The sequence below is a fragment of the Gallinula chloropus genome, assembly GCF_964237585.1.
Source record: "Gallinula chloropus genome assembly, chromosome: Z".
NCBI lineage: Eukaryota > Metazoa > Chordata > Aves > Gruiformes > Rallidae > Gallinula > Gallinula chloropus.
The window spans coordinates 76,592,916-76,609,221 of record NC_140089.1 but is presented as its reverse complement, the minus strand read 5'-3'; the positions used below and the strand labels follow the sequence as shown (position 1 = coordinate 76,609,221).

At 42.9% G+C, this 16,306-nt stretch overlaps 1 protein-coding gene across 1 annotated transcript; it reads left to right on the top strand.

Moving 5' to 3' along the window:
- Positions 1 to 1,061: 1,061 nt before the first annotated feature.
- On the top strand, positions 1,062 to 16,054 carry IL7R (interleukin 7 receptor; the record flags this gene model as incomplete). Its single annotated transcript, XM_084278628.1, has 8 exons — positions 1,062 to 1,152; positions 6,718 to 6,856; positions 8,166 to 8,320; positions 9,919 to 10,073; positions 11,130 to 11,307; positions 12,143 to 12,233; positions 14,116 to 14,191; positions 15,551 to 16,054. The coding sequence occupies 8 exons, from the start codon at positions 1,062 to 1,064 to the stop codon at positions 16,052 to 16,054; spliced, it is 1,389 nt and encodes a 462-aa protein (XP_084134754.1).
- Positions 16,055 to 16,306: the final 252 nt, after the last annotated feature.

Below are 16,306 nucleotides of genomic sequence, written 5' to 3'. Positions count from 1 at the left end.
GGTTTGGGTCAGAAAAGATCATCAACTCCAATCCCATTTACCATGGGCAGACACATTTTTCACCAGATTAGGTTGCCCACGGTCCCATCCAACCTGGCCTTGAACATTTCCAGGGAGGGGACAGCCACAGCTTCTCTGGGCAGCCTGTGTCAGAGCCTCACCACTCTCACAGGGAAGAATGTCTTCTTAATATCTAATCTGAATCTATCCTCTTTTAGTTTAAACCCATTACCCCTTGTCCTATCACTCCATGCCCCTGTAAACAGCTCCTGTCCACCTTGCAATAAGGTGTCCCCAGAGCCTTCTCTTCTTCAGGCTAAGCCCAATCTCTCAGCCTGTCTTCATAGCAGAGGAACACCAGCCTTCTGAATCTTTTTAATCTTGAGACATTTTGTTGTGAACTTTCATGTCAGTTTCACTTTATTTTCTCCGTCCCTCTGATCATTTTTTGTGGCCCTCCTCTGGACTTGATCCAGCAGCTCCATACCCTTCTTATGTTGGGGACCCCAGAACTGGATGCAGTACTCCAGTTGAGGTCTCACCAGAAAGGAGGACAGGAGGAAAATCAACTCCCTAAACATGCTGAGCACCCTTCTTTTGATGCCAACACTTGAGCAATAAGTAACAGCAATAGGTAACACAATGGTTCATAGCTAGAAGATTTTTCTCCCTTGGACCTGGGTATCTCCATCAAGTGGATGGTCGATGAGAGGACTAAACTATGCTCTCAGAGAAATCAGAAGCAAAAATTCCAGTAGCCAAGCCAGGACCACAAAATGTGCTACCAGCCCACTGGATCTGAGCAGATTTGGCCCACTGAGTCAATGGGCCTGATCCAGAAGGTCCTTAGTTTTGAAGTGAGAAGCATGTTTCAAAGTAAAAGCTCTGCAAATATCTTCATGCTGGCTTCCTGCTCTCTGCCACTAGTCATCCTTGTCGGTATGTTTACATTTCCCCTTGCCTGCAGTCTATCAGGCAGTGGGTTTGTTCTGCGTCTAGTATAAAGTGAGTGAGGGCAGGCTTCACACACACATGTACTGCACACATGCAGTGTGCTCAGGATGACACAGACAAGTACAGTACTGAGCATTTTCGTCTTGTTTCTTCAAACCACTTTTGGGGAAAGTGGTTGCACCTCAGCAGATGGTGATGGTGAGTCATTTCATCTTCATCTTTCCACTTGTGTATGATCTTGAAAAAACTGAGTTAAAAGCTCAAAATGCAGCTGCCGTGTTAAATGTGTTAGTGTTTTAGTCTCCAGTCTCTTTCTTTCAGTGCCAGTACCTGAGGCAGATGTGGAAGTGGAAGATACCTATTTAATTTAAATCCCAAGCCTGCTGTCCTTGTAACATCCCAATTAATAGGAAATGAGGGAGATGATAGCTGTTTGCTGAGGGCATGCAAGATCAGACCTGCTAATCCTCTCTTCTTGTATCTAGTGTTCAAGTGAGGAGGTATGCCTGGTAGCAGGGAACCGCTTCGTTCTTCTGCAGTTCATGGTCACCCTGAGCCGCCATCTGAGAGGGGCAAGGTTCTGGCTTCTCCTGCTCTTCGAAGTTTCCTCCAAAGAAAATCTTTCAGTGCACCTCAAACTTGGCCTGAAATGTTTTCCACTTTAAAAGCCAAACTTCTCTTTTTCATTAAGCAATTGCATCAGGTATATTTGGGTGGTAGTTCCAGTCTCCCTTTTAGCATGGTTGAAGTAACAACTCAAGTAGGGGGTTCTTGCAGCCCATCATTAAGAGCATTCATCACTTACTATGCAAATAATTATAAATTAATTCAACAGTTTAAATTTAGACTCATTGCAGATTTAATTATCTTATTTGGAGAAGCAAAATTATTTAGCAGCATCAAAATAAAATAACAAAACATAAAGGACAGCAATAAAACCACTGCCTCAGTCTGCTGTCCCTATTCTCAAAAGGGAGCTGGAAAACTGGATGTACAGATTCAGTCCCAGATTTGTTAAACTCTCACTTGTCTAATACTAAACTAACAGCAGTGGCAGAGCTTGTTACACTGTGCCTGAAGGACACGGGCATTCACTTAGTCACTGGTAGCTTTGGAGCTCCATTGTTTGGAAGCAAAAGTGGGTTTGGGCTTTAGGAAGATAATGGCTATATTCCTTTGCAGTTTCACAGATGCTGAATCTCATTTTTCCCATGTGCCATTTATTATAACATATATGTATGTACACTTAGGCACATACATACATATATACACAGATGTATACAGATGACAAGTTAGACGATAACAGAGTGGCTCAGAACTGCCTCTAAGAACCTTGCTTTCTCTATCTGCCTTTTATTTATACAATCTGCAGCTGTTTAGAGCCAGCTTTGGAAGGAGCTACAGTGGAGAAAGGTCAATGCTAGTAATTTATTACTCGTGTCACAAATCTTCAGGGCTTCCCAAAAGCAGATTTGACCAAACCTTTCCTTGTTTTGTCACTAACTTCCAGTAAAACATTGTTTACTTAGAATTAAAGACAAACCTATTCAGAGAATCCCCACTGAGCCATTAGCAGCTTTTATAATTTCTTTATGAATCTCATGGGTTTGGCAAACAAATTAAATAATCCAGCTTAAAATGGTGATGGATGTTTGAATTTCACTCTTTGCTTTTCCAACTTGCCCTGCCTCCTGGCAAAGTGCTGCCAGGTGATGCAGTCATGAGCACACTCCTTCTTACGAACAAAGGAGGGAAAAACTCATCCCAACACTTGCCTTCATCTCCTCCTCTTTTCTGAGCGGCAGGCTGCCTTCAGCACTGTCCCCAAACCTGGTAGAGGTGGTGGAGATTCCCAAGGCCCTAGAAGAGCAAGAAGAAGAGCTAAGAAGGGGCAGTCACGGAGACACAGGTGGACGGAGCAGAAGACAGAAGGCTGTAGGATTTCATGGGCAGGACTGCTGGCTTTAGTGGTCCTCCTAGACAGATTTGTATTGTTTTTCCAATCCACATCAAAACTGTTGTGATTAAAATGAGTTTCTGAATCAGATTAACACTAGAGATTTTGCATCATTCTGTCCATGAAGACAGTCACATCGACTTCGGAAATTCAGTCACTGATTCTGCAGGTGCTTAGCAGAACCCTTGGTTCCATGCAGCTATTTTAGCTCTGGTGGCTTCAGAACTTAAATCTGAAGCATATGCATAGCCTCTGCTAACAGTCTTCTCTTGATAAAGGCTTATGAGATTCTTTCTGTGATCTGAATCGTCCTGCTGGGTGTTGTTCAAACACAAGAAATAACTGTTTCTGTGAAGGACCTGACATGGCTGTAGCTATGAGAACAGATTTATCCCACCAAAATCATCCCATTTCAAGTTCTGCCCTGACTCATGTAGAGCCAGGCTGAGGGCTCTACCTGGTCTGGGCTTTTCAAGCAAAAAATTATAATCTTGTAAACTTTTAATTATTTAAAGAGCCCTGAGCAGTGTGAGTCATATTGGAGTCATCAAAACCATTTACGTAGCAAACAAATTTGTGCGCGGTGGTTCTGAGGTTTAGGGAAGGGAAGTAGTGTAACTGAGGCTACATGCATATTTATGTCAGACAAAAAAGTTACTGTCAGCCCATGGAGGAACCATACCAGTAAAAAGCCTTTCAGATTGCTTCCTTAACACCATATATGAGGTTTAATTATCATATATTCTATGGTTAGGATGTATTTCCATGAATAAGGAACCACATAATCACAATGGGCAAGTTCAGTGTCAAAGAGGTAAAGTCAAATTTCCTTCCATTGTGGCACCAAAGGTGTGCACTGCGCTGGTTAAACATTAAATAGATGTTTGAATTGCCAGACAAAACCTTTTTCTTTCTTTTGGTGTTGCATTCAGTCTGATAGAGAATGTATTAAGATTTCTGTCACTTTTCTGCAAAGCAGTAGTGGATGGCTAAAACATATTTGCTGATGCGCCATTTATTAATATAAGGATTACCAGTTTTATGTCTTTATGCAAAATCTGGTGTACATAGTTTGCATACACAGAGAACACCAAGCAGTGTCTCGTTCTTCTATAAAGGAAGATTAGTCATCTTAATTCATAAGTTTTAATGTTGTCCTGCAATGGCTATAAATAAGCCAGTTTCCTGTTGGTTGCAAGTAAAGTCTTAGACATAAAATGTGAAATATCCGTGCACATGAGCTTTGAATGTATAATCTGTAAAAAATACAGGCTTTTTTTCCATTTTGTGCACCTTCATTTCAGTTTACTTGTTATCCCTGAATTTTGACTGTATGTCTATCAATATGCACACGCTTCTGCCCACAATTACGTAACTTATGTAAAATGCGATTCTGTACATGTATGTCTGACCAGAGGGCTCAGGCCTGTGTTAGTCAAGACTTTCATCTCTGTGAAACTAAAACTGCTGCAGGGCTTCCTCTGGAGTAGATCTGACCTCTGCGTCTCTCGCATGCGATGGTCAGAGTGGCTTTTTACAGCACCTGCTTTCTCCACGTCTGTGCTTTGCAGGCTACATCCCGCCCCCACGCCCCCTGCCAAAGCAGCAGTGCTGGTGGAAAACACTGCATTTCGTTGTCTCTCAAGGAGAGCTGAGCTCCCCTTTGGACAGGCCCCACCAGAGCTGCAATGAGTAGGGAAGAACAGTAATGGTTTCTTAGCACTGACTGCTCATGGTGGCAAAGGACTGCTAAATCTTAACTCGGGAAACAGAACCTCTGGGTTCTGGATCTGGGCAACATCAGATGCTACCATCCCTTCTGCTGGTCACCACAGTTGCTGATGACAGCAGCCCCTTTCTTGGTCCCTGCCCACACTGGTTTTGTATTTTTCTCTGCATTCCTGACTGCCTTCTGAATTTCGTACTCAAAAACCAACTACATGTGCACCTCAACTCCATTGTCATGAAGAACTGTTGCTAGTGACCCTGTGGGGTGATGATCTTTATTTAGATTTTAGAGTAATCAAAAATCTCTCCCTGATTTCTTCTGGCTGTCAAACCATGACCATTTTGAATGTTCAGATTTGCTTTCATGCTGGACAAGGTCTGGGTCAACCTTTATGCTGTCAGGATTGCCGTGGATCATAGGACATCAATGGCAGGAATATGAATCATGGTATCCAAGTAGCTGGCCATCCCACAATGATCCAGTTCACCTGGGTGACAGATGAGATTTTTTAAATTTTTATTTTTAATGGTGGGGGTTGGAAGGGACCTCAGAGATCATTTAACCAAATCGCTTGTCCAAAGTAGGAGACCTACAGCATGTTGCACAGGGTTGTGTCCAGGGAGCTTTTGAATCTCTTCAGAGGAGACTCCACAGCTTGACAAAAGGGTTGTGTATTATCACCCACCCCTAACCACCAAAAGGAGACCGAGGCATTCCTGCCCCAAGGATCATGTCAGTAACCCTTTCCCTCTCTGCTTGGCTATAGTGGGTGAGATTTCTTGAAATGAGGCTGAACCAGCAGTTTCCACTGGTGAGGACTCCTCTCAGATACATCAGTTTTGGCTTCACTGACCTCATACCTGCCAAGTGTAGGACTTGACACATATGTTCTTAGTCAAATCGTGATTGTTTTATTAGTCATCAAAGCAAATTTGCAGGAAGCCATGCATTCTGGCAGAACGTCTGAGTTTTCCCTCCTTAGATGAAATTTGTGACATTTTAGAAAACTTGGTCATACAATCAAAATGGGGCTTAATTGCCTCATGACACCAAAATTCTCTGGCTTTCCTTAAACCACTCATCATTTTCCAGCCTTCTCAGGAACCTGGTGACAGGCCAGCATGAGCAGGGGCAGGGCCGGGGGCAGAAGGACCTCTTGGTCGCCTGCAATGCAGTTGTCGTGACGCAGGTGTAGCAATGGCAACTGCCACGCATGCATCTTTGGTTGCGGGGCTCCCACTTCGGAGCTACAAGGTTTCTAATGTACTTTCAGGCAGTTCTGAGCAGAAATTCCCAGACTGAAACTAGTCCTGTCTCTTGAGCTGATGTTAGCCTTGAACATCAACTCTGGCCGTAACCATGTGAAGTATATCCTTCAATGTTTGTTTGGTTACACTTATTTTTGTGTCTGTTTTGATCCTTGCCTTTAGTATTCTGCTTTTCACCAGGCATCATAAAGATGTCTCGCTTTCTTTCACATGCCCAAGGATAGCTGCATTTTGTGGCTCCTAATAGGAAAACCTGTTTGAGAAAGTTCAGAGGCAGTTTTCAGAACGAGTAGGTGTCACTTTTATCGTGGTATAAAGATAACTCATGCTTTTTAAAATGAGATTTCCCCTGTCCCTGGCTCAATCTTTGGAGGAATCAGACTGCAGAGAGGACAACATATTTTCTCCATTTTGCACTTGGCATTGGGACTTTTTCAGAGGTTTCCAAGTTGACATCAGTGCCTCTCTTCGCCTATGATGAATAGAAAAGAACAGACATTGGGTGTTTATTGTGACAAATCATCTCCAAAACTATGTCTTTTTATAGTTCACAGACTGATGATGCAAAATGTTCCTTTGTGCGTGGTAAGTGGGTGGACTTCACTGGCATGTAGGGAGAGCAACCTTGAAAGGTACATGTGGCTTTTAATTTCATTTTGAACAAGCTTTCTTTGCTTCTTACAAAACAGGTCCATTGATCCTCTTTGTTTCAGGCAATCATGTAAAGAAACAACCTCCTATACGATGGAGCTACATATCAAAGAGAATCATGGGTCTGCTTCAGTAACATCCTGCAAATCTCTCCTTAGGGACTTTCGGTGATGATGAACCGGACAATTTTGACATCGACTGCTTCAGCCAGCTGGAATTTAAAGATTCCTACAGCAGCCTGACCTGCAATTTTACGGAGCTGCCTCCTCACAACACTAACTATACCCTGGCCCTGTGGTAAGTGCTGTCAGTCCATCGTTTGATAAACTTCTGGGAAGTGAAATGCTAAGCACCAGTGAGTCATGTTGTCATATGCTGGGAAACAGGAGCAGCAAAGCTAGACAAAATTATATTTCAAAGTGTTTTACCAAGTTCGAATTCTATAATGAGCAAAGAAGAAAAGTTTATTGAAACAGAACATAACTCCCTAATAAGAGAAAAACCAGCTTGAAGTGTCTGTAAAGGGTATTATAATATCTCCAATAGTCCTTATCTTGCCACTGTTGCTCTGAAGCACCTATAATTATGAATGCAGCCAGCATGACCTGAGAACATTTTTCTTTTAAATTAAAAGTTGTTTTAAGGAAATGAAACCTAGCTTTTATCAAGTGAAAAGTAAAAATTTTTTTGAGGAGTCAGATCCATTCCACAGAAAATTCTTTGGCAAGAAGACTGATTTTCCAGTGTAAGGAAATTGCCTTTATCTAGGTCAAGGAAAAAAAATTAAGGAACTGTCTTCACACATGCAGACATGCAAGAAGTACACCAGGAGTTTACAAAAAAACAACAGTTACCCAACATCAGACACCTCCAGTTCTCTTCAAAGCCTTGAAACTCTTCCATCTTTTTTTTTAAAACTAACGCACCTAGCTAAATAAGCTCAGATTTTGTTTCTTTAGCATAGTTCTGCTTTTGCCTTCACCTGTTTTTCCTGAAACTGAAAGTTCTGTGGCAGCCAGCAAAAGAAGTGTACTTTTAAAATCCTACTATTCTACTGACTACTTTTTTTTTTTTTTTTACCTGGTTTATTAGAATTTTTCTAATTTCATGGGCTTTCTTCTGGATTGTGGCTGAAATTTTATGACAGTCTTCAAATACAAAATTCACACGGAGGGAGGATCACACAGATATATTTCCAGCTCTGCAGCTGTGCCACATGAGTCCTTCTTGGACTGATGGTTGTCTCTGTATTTGCTACCACTTCAGTGAACATGAAATTTGGTCTTCAGCAACCATCCAAGCATATTGTCCTATATATAAAAATGGCAGCAGTAAGATAACTTTTAAAGATAAAATACATAAAGGTACATGGACATCTCCAAATTAATAATTACATTTTTTTTCTTGGAGAGGTCCACGACTCTTACCACTTGATTGTTGCACTCAAAACCCACTGTCAATCTTTCAAATTTCTTATTTGCATGACATTTTTTCTTATTGCACATGGTGTCTCACTTCAGTTAATGTGAAATAAGCAACAATTTATCCCTTACTGTGTTATTGTAAGACATAGAAGAAATTAACGTTGTGTCACTTTGATCAACAGTACTAAGGAAGACAGTAGTTATGTGTGCTTTGATATGAAGAAACAGGAAGATGTGTATTTCTTACAATTCACTGACATACTCTCAAACAAAGACATTTGTATGGACTCTGAGATGAAGAAAAGGGTCTGCAGGAGGCTGGTTATAACTGATATTGGTAAGACACAACATTTTGGATATTCTTAAAATATAGGGGTTCATGGGGAAAAAAAGCAGAAACCCTGAGTGTCAATCTGGATGTCATGAGGCAGTATAAAATAGTGTCTTAGGAGGTCATGTATTCTGGATTGGGGTGTTGGCAGAATGTGCTGTTCTCCTTTTTTGAAGCCAAAATTAATTAATCCCCATTCAGAATGTGACGCTGGATTCTGTTTTATTGTAACCCTCTGCCCTGACCTGGACATAGACTGAATCCCACCAGGGGTAAAGAGTCTGTTCTTTAGTGTGAACTGTCAAGCAGGGACATACTGCTCATCTCTTAGTAGTGATGGCACAATTTCTGGACTGACCACCCCAAGTCTAGGATGAGCTTGGTAGCACAGGGACCATAAGGTTGCAAGACCTCACTTTTTCACACCTTGCTTCTTGGTGGAGCCTGCTGTCTGAATAAGGTATCCTGCAGCACAAAAGAGGTACCAAGACCCCCATGAATGACCTTGTCAAAGCTACACCAGGGACCTGTCTGAGCCAAGAAAAAGGGAATTCATGGGAAGAGGGGCTCCTTAGGATTCACCCCTTCTGGGAGCTGGTCTCATTTAAGGGGCGTGGAGAAGTCCATGTCGGGCAGCTCTGTTCTGTTCTGATGTTACATTGCTTTGCCTTTCTTTGGCAATAGGCACTGCAACATCCCTTTCTTATGAAATGTTTATGCCTTAGTCCAATGGTTGCACTTCACAGTACCTTAGAGTACCTCTCACTTTATAGGCCAGCCTGCACCATATCTGGTGGTCTCTCCTCTAGAAACGTGGGTTCTGCATGGAAGGATTAAGTATTCAGGGGCTGCAGAAGGAGTGGGCATACTTTCTGGCAGCGTGAAGTTTTCTGAGAGGAGATGAGTGGTCTCTGTTGCTGTGAGAGCTGATGTATTATACATGGCATATTCGGGAGGTCTCAGTGGCACAGATACAGGTCCCTGCAGATCTCAGGCACATGCAGCTGAAGCACAGCTTGGAGAGACTCCCGAGGGCTGCATTTTGGACTTGATGTATGTGATTTGATGGTCATTTGACACAGTCTCCTGCAGACCAGGTCAGGTGTAGGTTCATAGCAAGGATCTAGCACCACAGCTCCCTCGGCTATATCTACCATACATTGTCCTTTACTCTGTCCCACTGCCCTGATGGAGACACCAGCAGTTTTACCTGTGCCCAGTTTGCTCCCCAGTGTCTTCCTCCCAGAGCAGCAATGGGTTTTACCATGAGGTCTCAATCTCAGAGCTGTGCTTCCACAGGAATGGGTACACTTAGGAATTGCTTTCGAAGACTAAATATCAAATCCCTAGGAAGCACCATATCCCTGGTGGTCACACTGCTGCTCCAGCAGGTCAAAACCAAGCCCCTCTCAGGACCAAGGTTTGAGGATGACCTGGGGCTTAGCTTGAGGGTCTCACAGCTCAGGCAAACCCTGGGTCAAGACAGATAAGCCTGCAGGGGATGTAACCTGGAGTGGAAATTTTTTTTTTTAAACAACTTTTCAAACCTGTTTATTTTGTAGTAACATTACTCCTGTTATATCCTGATTTGCTATTATTTGCAGTTAAGCCGGAAGTACCGTTTGATATAAACATCACGTACCAAAAGGAGGCAAATGAATACCTTATTCATTATAATACACCACATTCATTGAAGAAATACTTAAAGGACAAATTAATACATCAAATAGCCTATCGGCAACACAAAGGTACCTGGAAGGTAAGTGATGATGTGTTGGTGAGCTTACTAATTTCTAAAATTAGTCATTATCAGAAACAATAGTGTCATGTAAGATCCCTCAAATCTACATTTCTACAGTTCTCCAGCTGAAAATTTGGAAAGGTCTGATACTTGGCATTTGGAAATTTCACTAGTCAAAACAATTCCAGACCTACAGCACGCTTAGACCCTTCTCTGTGCTAGCAAGGTTTCATTCATTAGGGCTTTGCAGTGGGGAGAGAAGGCACAATGTAACACACCAGCCTTGGATCGCTTGCTCTTTGCTATGATGGTTTTGTTCTTGCTTTCTGTGCTCATCAGTCAGTAAATTGTATGACCCCTTCTCTTATTTAGCATGAGTTTCACTAGTTTATTTAGCCTCTCCAGGCTTCAAGTGCAGCCCTGCAGCTCTCCCACCATCAGACCATGCTTTGAGCCACAGCCACCTGTGAACTAGGGCTGCTTAGGGCTGCCCGGTGGCTGGGACCTCTGTGGCCCCTGTCACAGAGCAAACACTAAGCCAGACAGGGGGTGTCTGAAAGCACGGACTACACCTGTTGTTTTTTTTTACAGAAGCAACACAGAAGAACTCTATCTAGAAAAGTAAAATGATTCAGGCAACAAAATACAATGAAATGAAGATCACCAGAGTTGCACTGTGGGATTTCAGCTGCTTTCCTGTCGCTGTTCTTTCTGAAGTTGTCTTTTTATGCCACACAAATGTATTTTTTTCTCTTCTCCCTTCTGAGCCTTCCCAGGGAAACATATATTTCCTACAGCAGTGTCAGCAGTAGCAAAGCAACATAATACTTCCAGCTGTTTTCCAAAAAGCTTTTACCCAGCACTAGTCTCTCTTCTCAATACTGTCTGGACTACCTTGCTGTTGAATTAGACTGATGCCATAAGAGCCACCTGTATATTAACCAAAGACACAGAGCAGACATTACCGCACTGCAGGGATACACCTGGTGCCACACATTTTGCCAAAACTCAAAGATACTTTTCTTGTGCCTTCTAGAAAAATAATTGGATTTTTTTGTGTGTGTGTGTGTTTAGACAATAGAGTCACCATACCTCCAGGTAAAATTACTGGGGAAAAACCTCGAAAATGATGCGTCGTATGAGGTGAAAGTACGTTCGCAGCCCAATGGAGATTATTTTAAGGGCATATGGAGTGAATGGAGCACTTCCAAGAACTTCAGGACTGCAAGGGAGCAGCACTCCAGAGAGAGCTGTAAGGGCAGAAACCACTTTCATCCACCTGGAAGAAAGCAGAGCTGGGGTCCTTGGATCTCTGGCCAGCCCCATTGGGCAGCAGTGATGACAGCGTGGGGAAGGAAGAGCCTGTGGCCACAGCAGGGTCAGCCCTTACAGACACTGGGCACCCCAGAGGAGATGACCCAGAAAGTGGCTGTACTGCTCTACAGTGGGGCTGGGTCTCTATATGAAGTTAAATCTCACTCAAGGGTGATAAGATAAGATGAAGTGCTACTGTAAGGGCACGAGGGGGTTGCAAAGGGAGGTGAAGGCTGACTCACTCTTGCCTGCTGCTTTCTGCCATGCAGGGAGAAGCAGCAGCTTGCAATAAGCATTTTAGGTGAGGCAGAAAGACCACTGAAACACAATCCATTTCAGGGCCCCATATTTGTGTGTGAACACTGCATTTTAATCACAAATACAATATGGGATAATATCTCATAATTTCACTGCTAAATATGAATAATCCTTTTAGTCCTTGGGTCCTTGGGGTCCCTTCAGACCACGGGGGCACCATGGCATTGCATGTGAGCAGAGGTTTCAATGAGCTGGAGGCCATAGCAGTCTTCAAGGTGCTTTGATCCAACCTCGGAACCCAGTGTGTTGCTCAGTCAAATGCTGATGTTCTGTCAGCCTCCTGTTTTCCTCCTTCAGGGAGGTAGCAGAAATGTACCACTGCACCAGTCCAATGATAGGCAAGTGCAATGTTTGACATTAATTCTTCATTTATTGTCCAATGAGACATTATGTTTACAGTGGCTTAACAGTGAGACGTTCACATGCATTGGCTGATGTTCTTTGTTTTTCTTTAGTTAACAGTGTGGTCGTGGTGATACTCTCCACCCTGGGATTCATGCTGTTTATTGTCTTGATCATCCTGATTGTAACCTTTTGGGAAAACAGGTAATCTAAATCTCTTTGTACAAGAAAAAGTGGTAGAAGCCAATCTTGTTCTGATAGTGTGACTTTTCCCCTGTTATACTTGTGAACTATTCTCTTTCCATCTCTGGACCTGTGTATCACACAGAAGGCAAGCAAAGAGTAGAAAAGGAAAACAGAAGAGATGCTGTTAGCAGGCAGAAGATGACCTGCCACTCTGAGCAGACTTTAGTCTTGGGCTCAAAACACTTGGGGCCTTTGGGGAGCTGAAGTTGCCATGAAAGGCTTACAGAGCCAGTGTCTCACTGAAGGCAAATTTGACTCAAAAGCAAGATCCAGAAAAGAAAGCAACCTGTGGGTTTTAGTAAAGCCCGAAGAGGTGTGGAAATGGTATGCTGGGGAGATTGTCTCTTTCCCCTTTCATGGGCTGAGTCAGCAGGGTGTTTGTACTGCATTGCTTTCAGAAGCAGGAGTGCAGAGCTGTCTGCAACTAGGGCAGGATGAAGTCAGCCACCAGCACAGCTGGATTCACATCCAGACAGCCATATGGCAAAACCAGTCTCTACATCCCCACCAAAGCAGTCAAGGCAGAAGCGAGACTGGAAATACATCAATTACACACAGTCCTTTGCCTTGATTTATTTTCATATATTGGCTACACAGCAGTAGATAAATAGCTGTAAATATATTTTTTAAATATGTGGGTATGTATGCAAATATAGAATAGGTAATAAATTTAAGAAAATTAATAGGTATGTAGGAATTCTGATGAAACTAGAATCTGAAGTGAAAAAGTCCCAAGTTTAACCATAGGAGATGAACTCCTTGCAAAGCAGAAAGCCCAAGGCTCATTGGTGGCATTCAAAGCAGCCTGTCCATGACAACCAGATCCACTGGTATCCAGAGAGATGGCTGCATGAAAGCTGCTTCTTGAGGACAACACTTGGGCTGTGGGAATTGCTGCTAGTTGGCCTCAGTCAAACCGTGCCATGAACAACTTTAATAATTAAGCATTTTAGACACTGGAGTTATCTGCCAGGGAATGTTCCCTGGTGCTGTCTTATTTGCAAGTGTAGAGGTGGCTTGAGACTTCTACCTATTGCTTTTTACTGTTGCTGAGCACTTGCAGTTATCTAACTGTGTGAGAAGTTCTGCTTACATTAAACTGCTCTAAAAAAGGTTTTTAGATGGTGAGACTCTTTGAATCCAGAGATTTCCCTTCCAAAAAGAGGGTTTTATACACGTGTGTATATATACCCACATATACAGACACATACATAAAACTAAATATATATTTGTATACATCTATAGCTATATTTATGTCATTGCAACATTCAGTGTCAGTAGGGCAACATTCTCCAGAGGTATCATAGCTGAGGGTTTCCAGCAGTACAACATGAGAACTTTGCTAATCAAGGCAGTAAACATCAGATGTGTGGGACAAGGCTTCCATCTGAGGTGAAGACAGTTGGCTGAGGAGTGGCACATTATGCAGTAGTTTGACTTATGTAAACATGCAGAGGCAAATATCAGCAAATTTGCACTTTAACCACAGCATCTTTTTTCATTTGCAGAAATTGGTTTCACCGTACAAAACTCTGTTAACACAGCTAGATGCAAATGAGCTCTTCGCCAGCATGATGTGCTGCTTTTCCAGTACTCAGTCTTCCTTTAACTGTGACAAATTTTACACTCAAAAGAACAATGACTATTCAGTGACCTTTATAACTCCTCTTCTGTCGTTGTCTTAGTCTGAGACTTCTCTGTTGTGATTCTGGGAAACTCAAGCCAGGACTAAGGCTTTGTGAGAACTAGCAGAACCGATGCACAATATGAACCACTGATTCTCAAAATGTCCCTCTTTTTCTGCCGTTGAACCTCTTTTTGTCTACTGTTGCTGTTTCAGAATCAAACCTGCTGTGTGGCCAAACCTCCCTGATCATAAAAAAACGCTGGAGCAACTATGCAGGAAGCCAAAAAATGTATGTACTTCCACTGTTGTTTTCACCTGAATATAGACTATGAGGAACAAAACTAACACTCATGAGAGATATTACACGCATTTGATGCACGAACTGGGATATATTTCAGAAATTACTTCTACATTTCACTGAAGAGCTGCTAGTCAAGGGTATGGAAATAACAGACAAATCCACTAGTGCTTGAGCTTTGACTTGTGCGAAGTAACTACAGAAGGCTGAAGAGCTTGATATATGGAGAAAGGTTGAAGGAATTAAGTTTGTTTATAGGAAAGAGGAAGCTTGGGTTGGGAACTACTAACCACAACCTTCCAACACCTGAAGTGTAGATAGGGAGATGGTGGAGGTGTTCTCACTGCAAGGCTAAATGGTGATGGGACCAGAGGCAACAGGCACGTGTTGCTTCAAGGGAAACTTCAGCTGGATATAAGGAAAAAAATCTTTCTCTGTGATAACAACTAGACATTGTGTAAGTTGCCCGGTGAAGAGGTAGATTGTCCCTAGCTGTAAATGTTCAAGGCTTGGCTTGATAGGGCTCTGGATAACCCAAGCCAGGTACTTCTCCTGGCAGAAGGTCAGACCAGTTGGACTCCACAGGGCCTTTCCAAATGAGACATTTCTGTGATCCTGTGACTACGGAGCTGGATAGAGACCCTTCATAAACATCCCTAGTGACACTCATGTACCCTTACACAGCCAGCAGAATTGCTCATATACCATGCAGTACATAAACTTCTCTGCCAAATAAAAGCCAGATGGACAAATGTTCCAAGTGGTAAAGTGTGGGATTAACTCATTGCCTTAAAGCTATTTGTTTAGCATGTTTTTTCACTAAGAAACTCATCACCGCTGTTCTCTCCAGTTGGTACATTATTAGCATGTTCTTAATTTATTAAGAGGTCTAAGGTGATTCTTCCACCCTCAGTACTCCCCAGTGCATGTCCTAATATGTTTCAGGAAGTCGTGGTAAACTTTTACTTCCCTCAGTGCTAAATTAGGAGGTAAAACTGAAAGGAACCATCTGGGCTGGCACACTCATCCCTGCGAAATGGCAGGTGTGCAATAGCTACAAGGTTCAGAGAAGTCTCTGAAACATGTTTCCACCACACTGCACAGAGCGTAAAACGCTCTTCAGTGGCACTGCCAGCCAGAGGCCATGGGGTAGATTCAGACTAGTATGGGAAAGGGTTTTAAGCCATGTGATGATCTATTGTCTGCTAGCCTGTTGTTCAACTTGCTCAGGGTTACTTTCAGAGTTAAAGAAATAAATATCCTTCTAAAGTGAAATAAATTATCAAAGTACCTTTACCCTTAAGCTAATACCCACTGTTAACTGACCATGCTGTTCTCTTTGCTACACAGAATTTTGATATAAGCTTTAACCCAGAGAGTTTTGGTTGCGTTCATATCCATAAAGTGGATGGCATTCAGTCAAGAGCTGAACTGGACAATTTTCTCCAGCCGCCAACTACTCCGGAGACAATCTACCCAGAAAAATTCAGGAGCGGATCTGACCTGAGGATGATCCCTCCAATGGCAGACAGAAGCAACCTAAATGTGTCTGTGACTTACGGAGGAATCTGGCCAGCTGAAGCCCTGCACAGGCTCCTGGGCACCAGCCAGTTTACAGTCACCGAAGGAAGCTGTGGCTGCAGCACATATGAGGTGTGCCACAGCACTGGGGTGCCCCTGTACGATGATGATTTTGACCTTTCCTCTGCTCCTCCCCTAGATCCCTCTGGCCACACCCGACCAGAGCCCCTAACTGGTGACACTGTATCTCAGATGCTGTCTGCCAGTGAAATGAGGTCACCAAACCATGAGGAAGCCTATGTCACGATGTCTAGTTTTTACCGAGTCCAGTAGACCTTACAGGAATGAGACGGTACCGATTTTTTCTCAGGCACAAGCAGGACACCCAAACTTTCTGTTTTGTTTCCCTGTATCCTGTGAGCTCCCACCCCTGCAATGCACCCTTGCACACAGTGCAATGCACTACCTGCAAGGAAGTGGTTTCTCCCATGTTTCAGTGATAAGTGGCCCAACTTCAGCTCTCAGTATGCCAGTAACAATCTCCACCACCGCAGAAATGAAATTTAATTTAACCTGACTTTAATC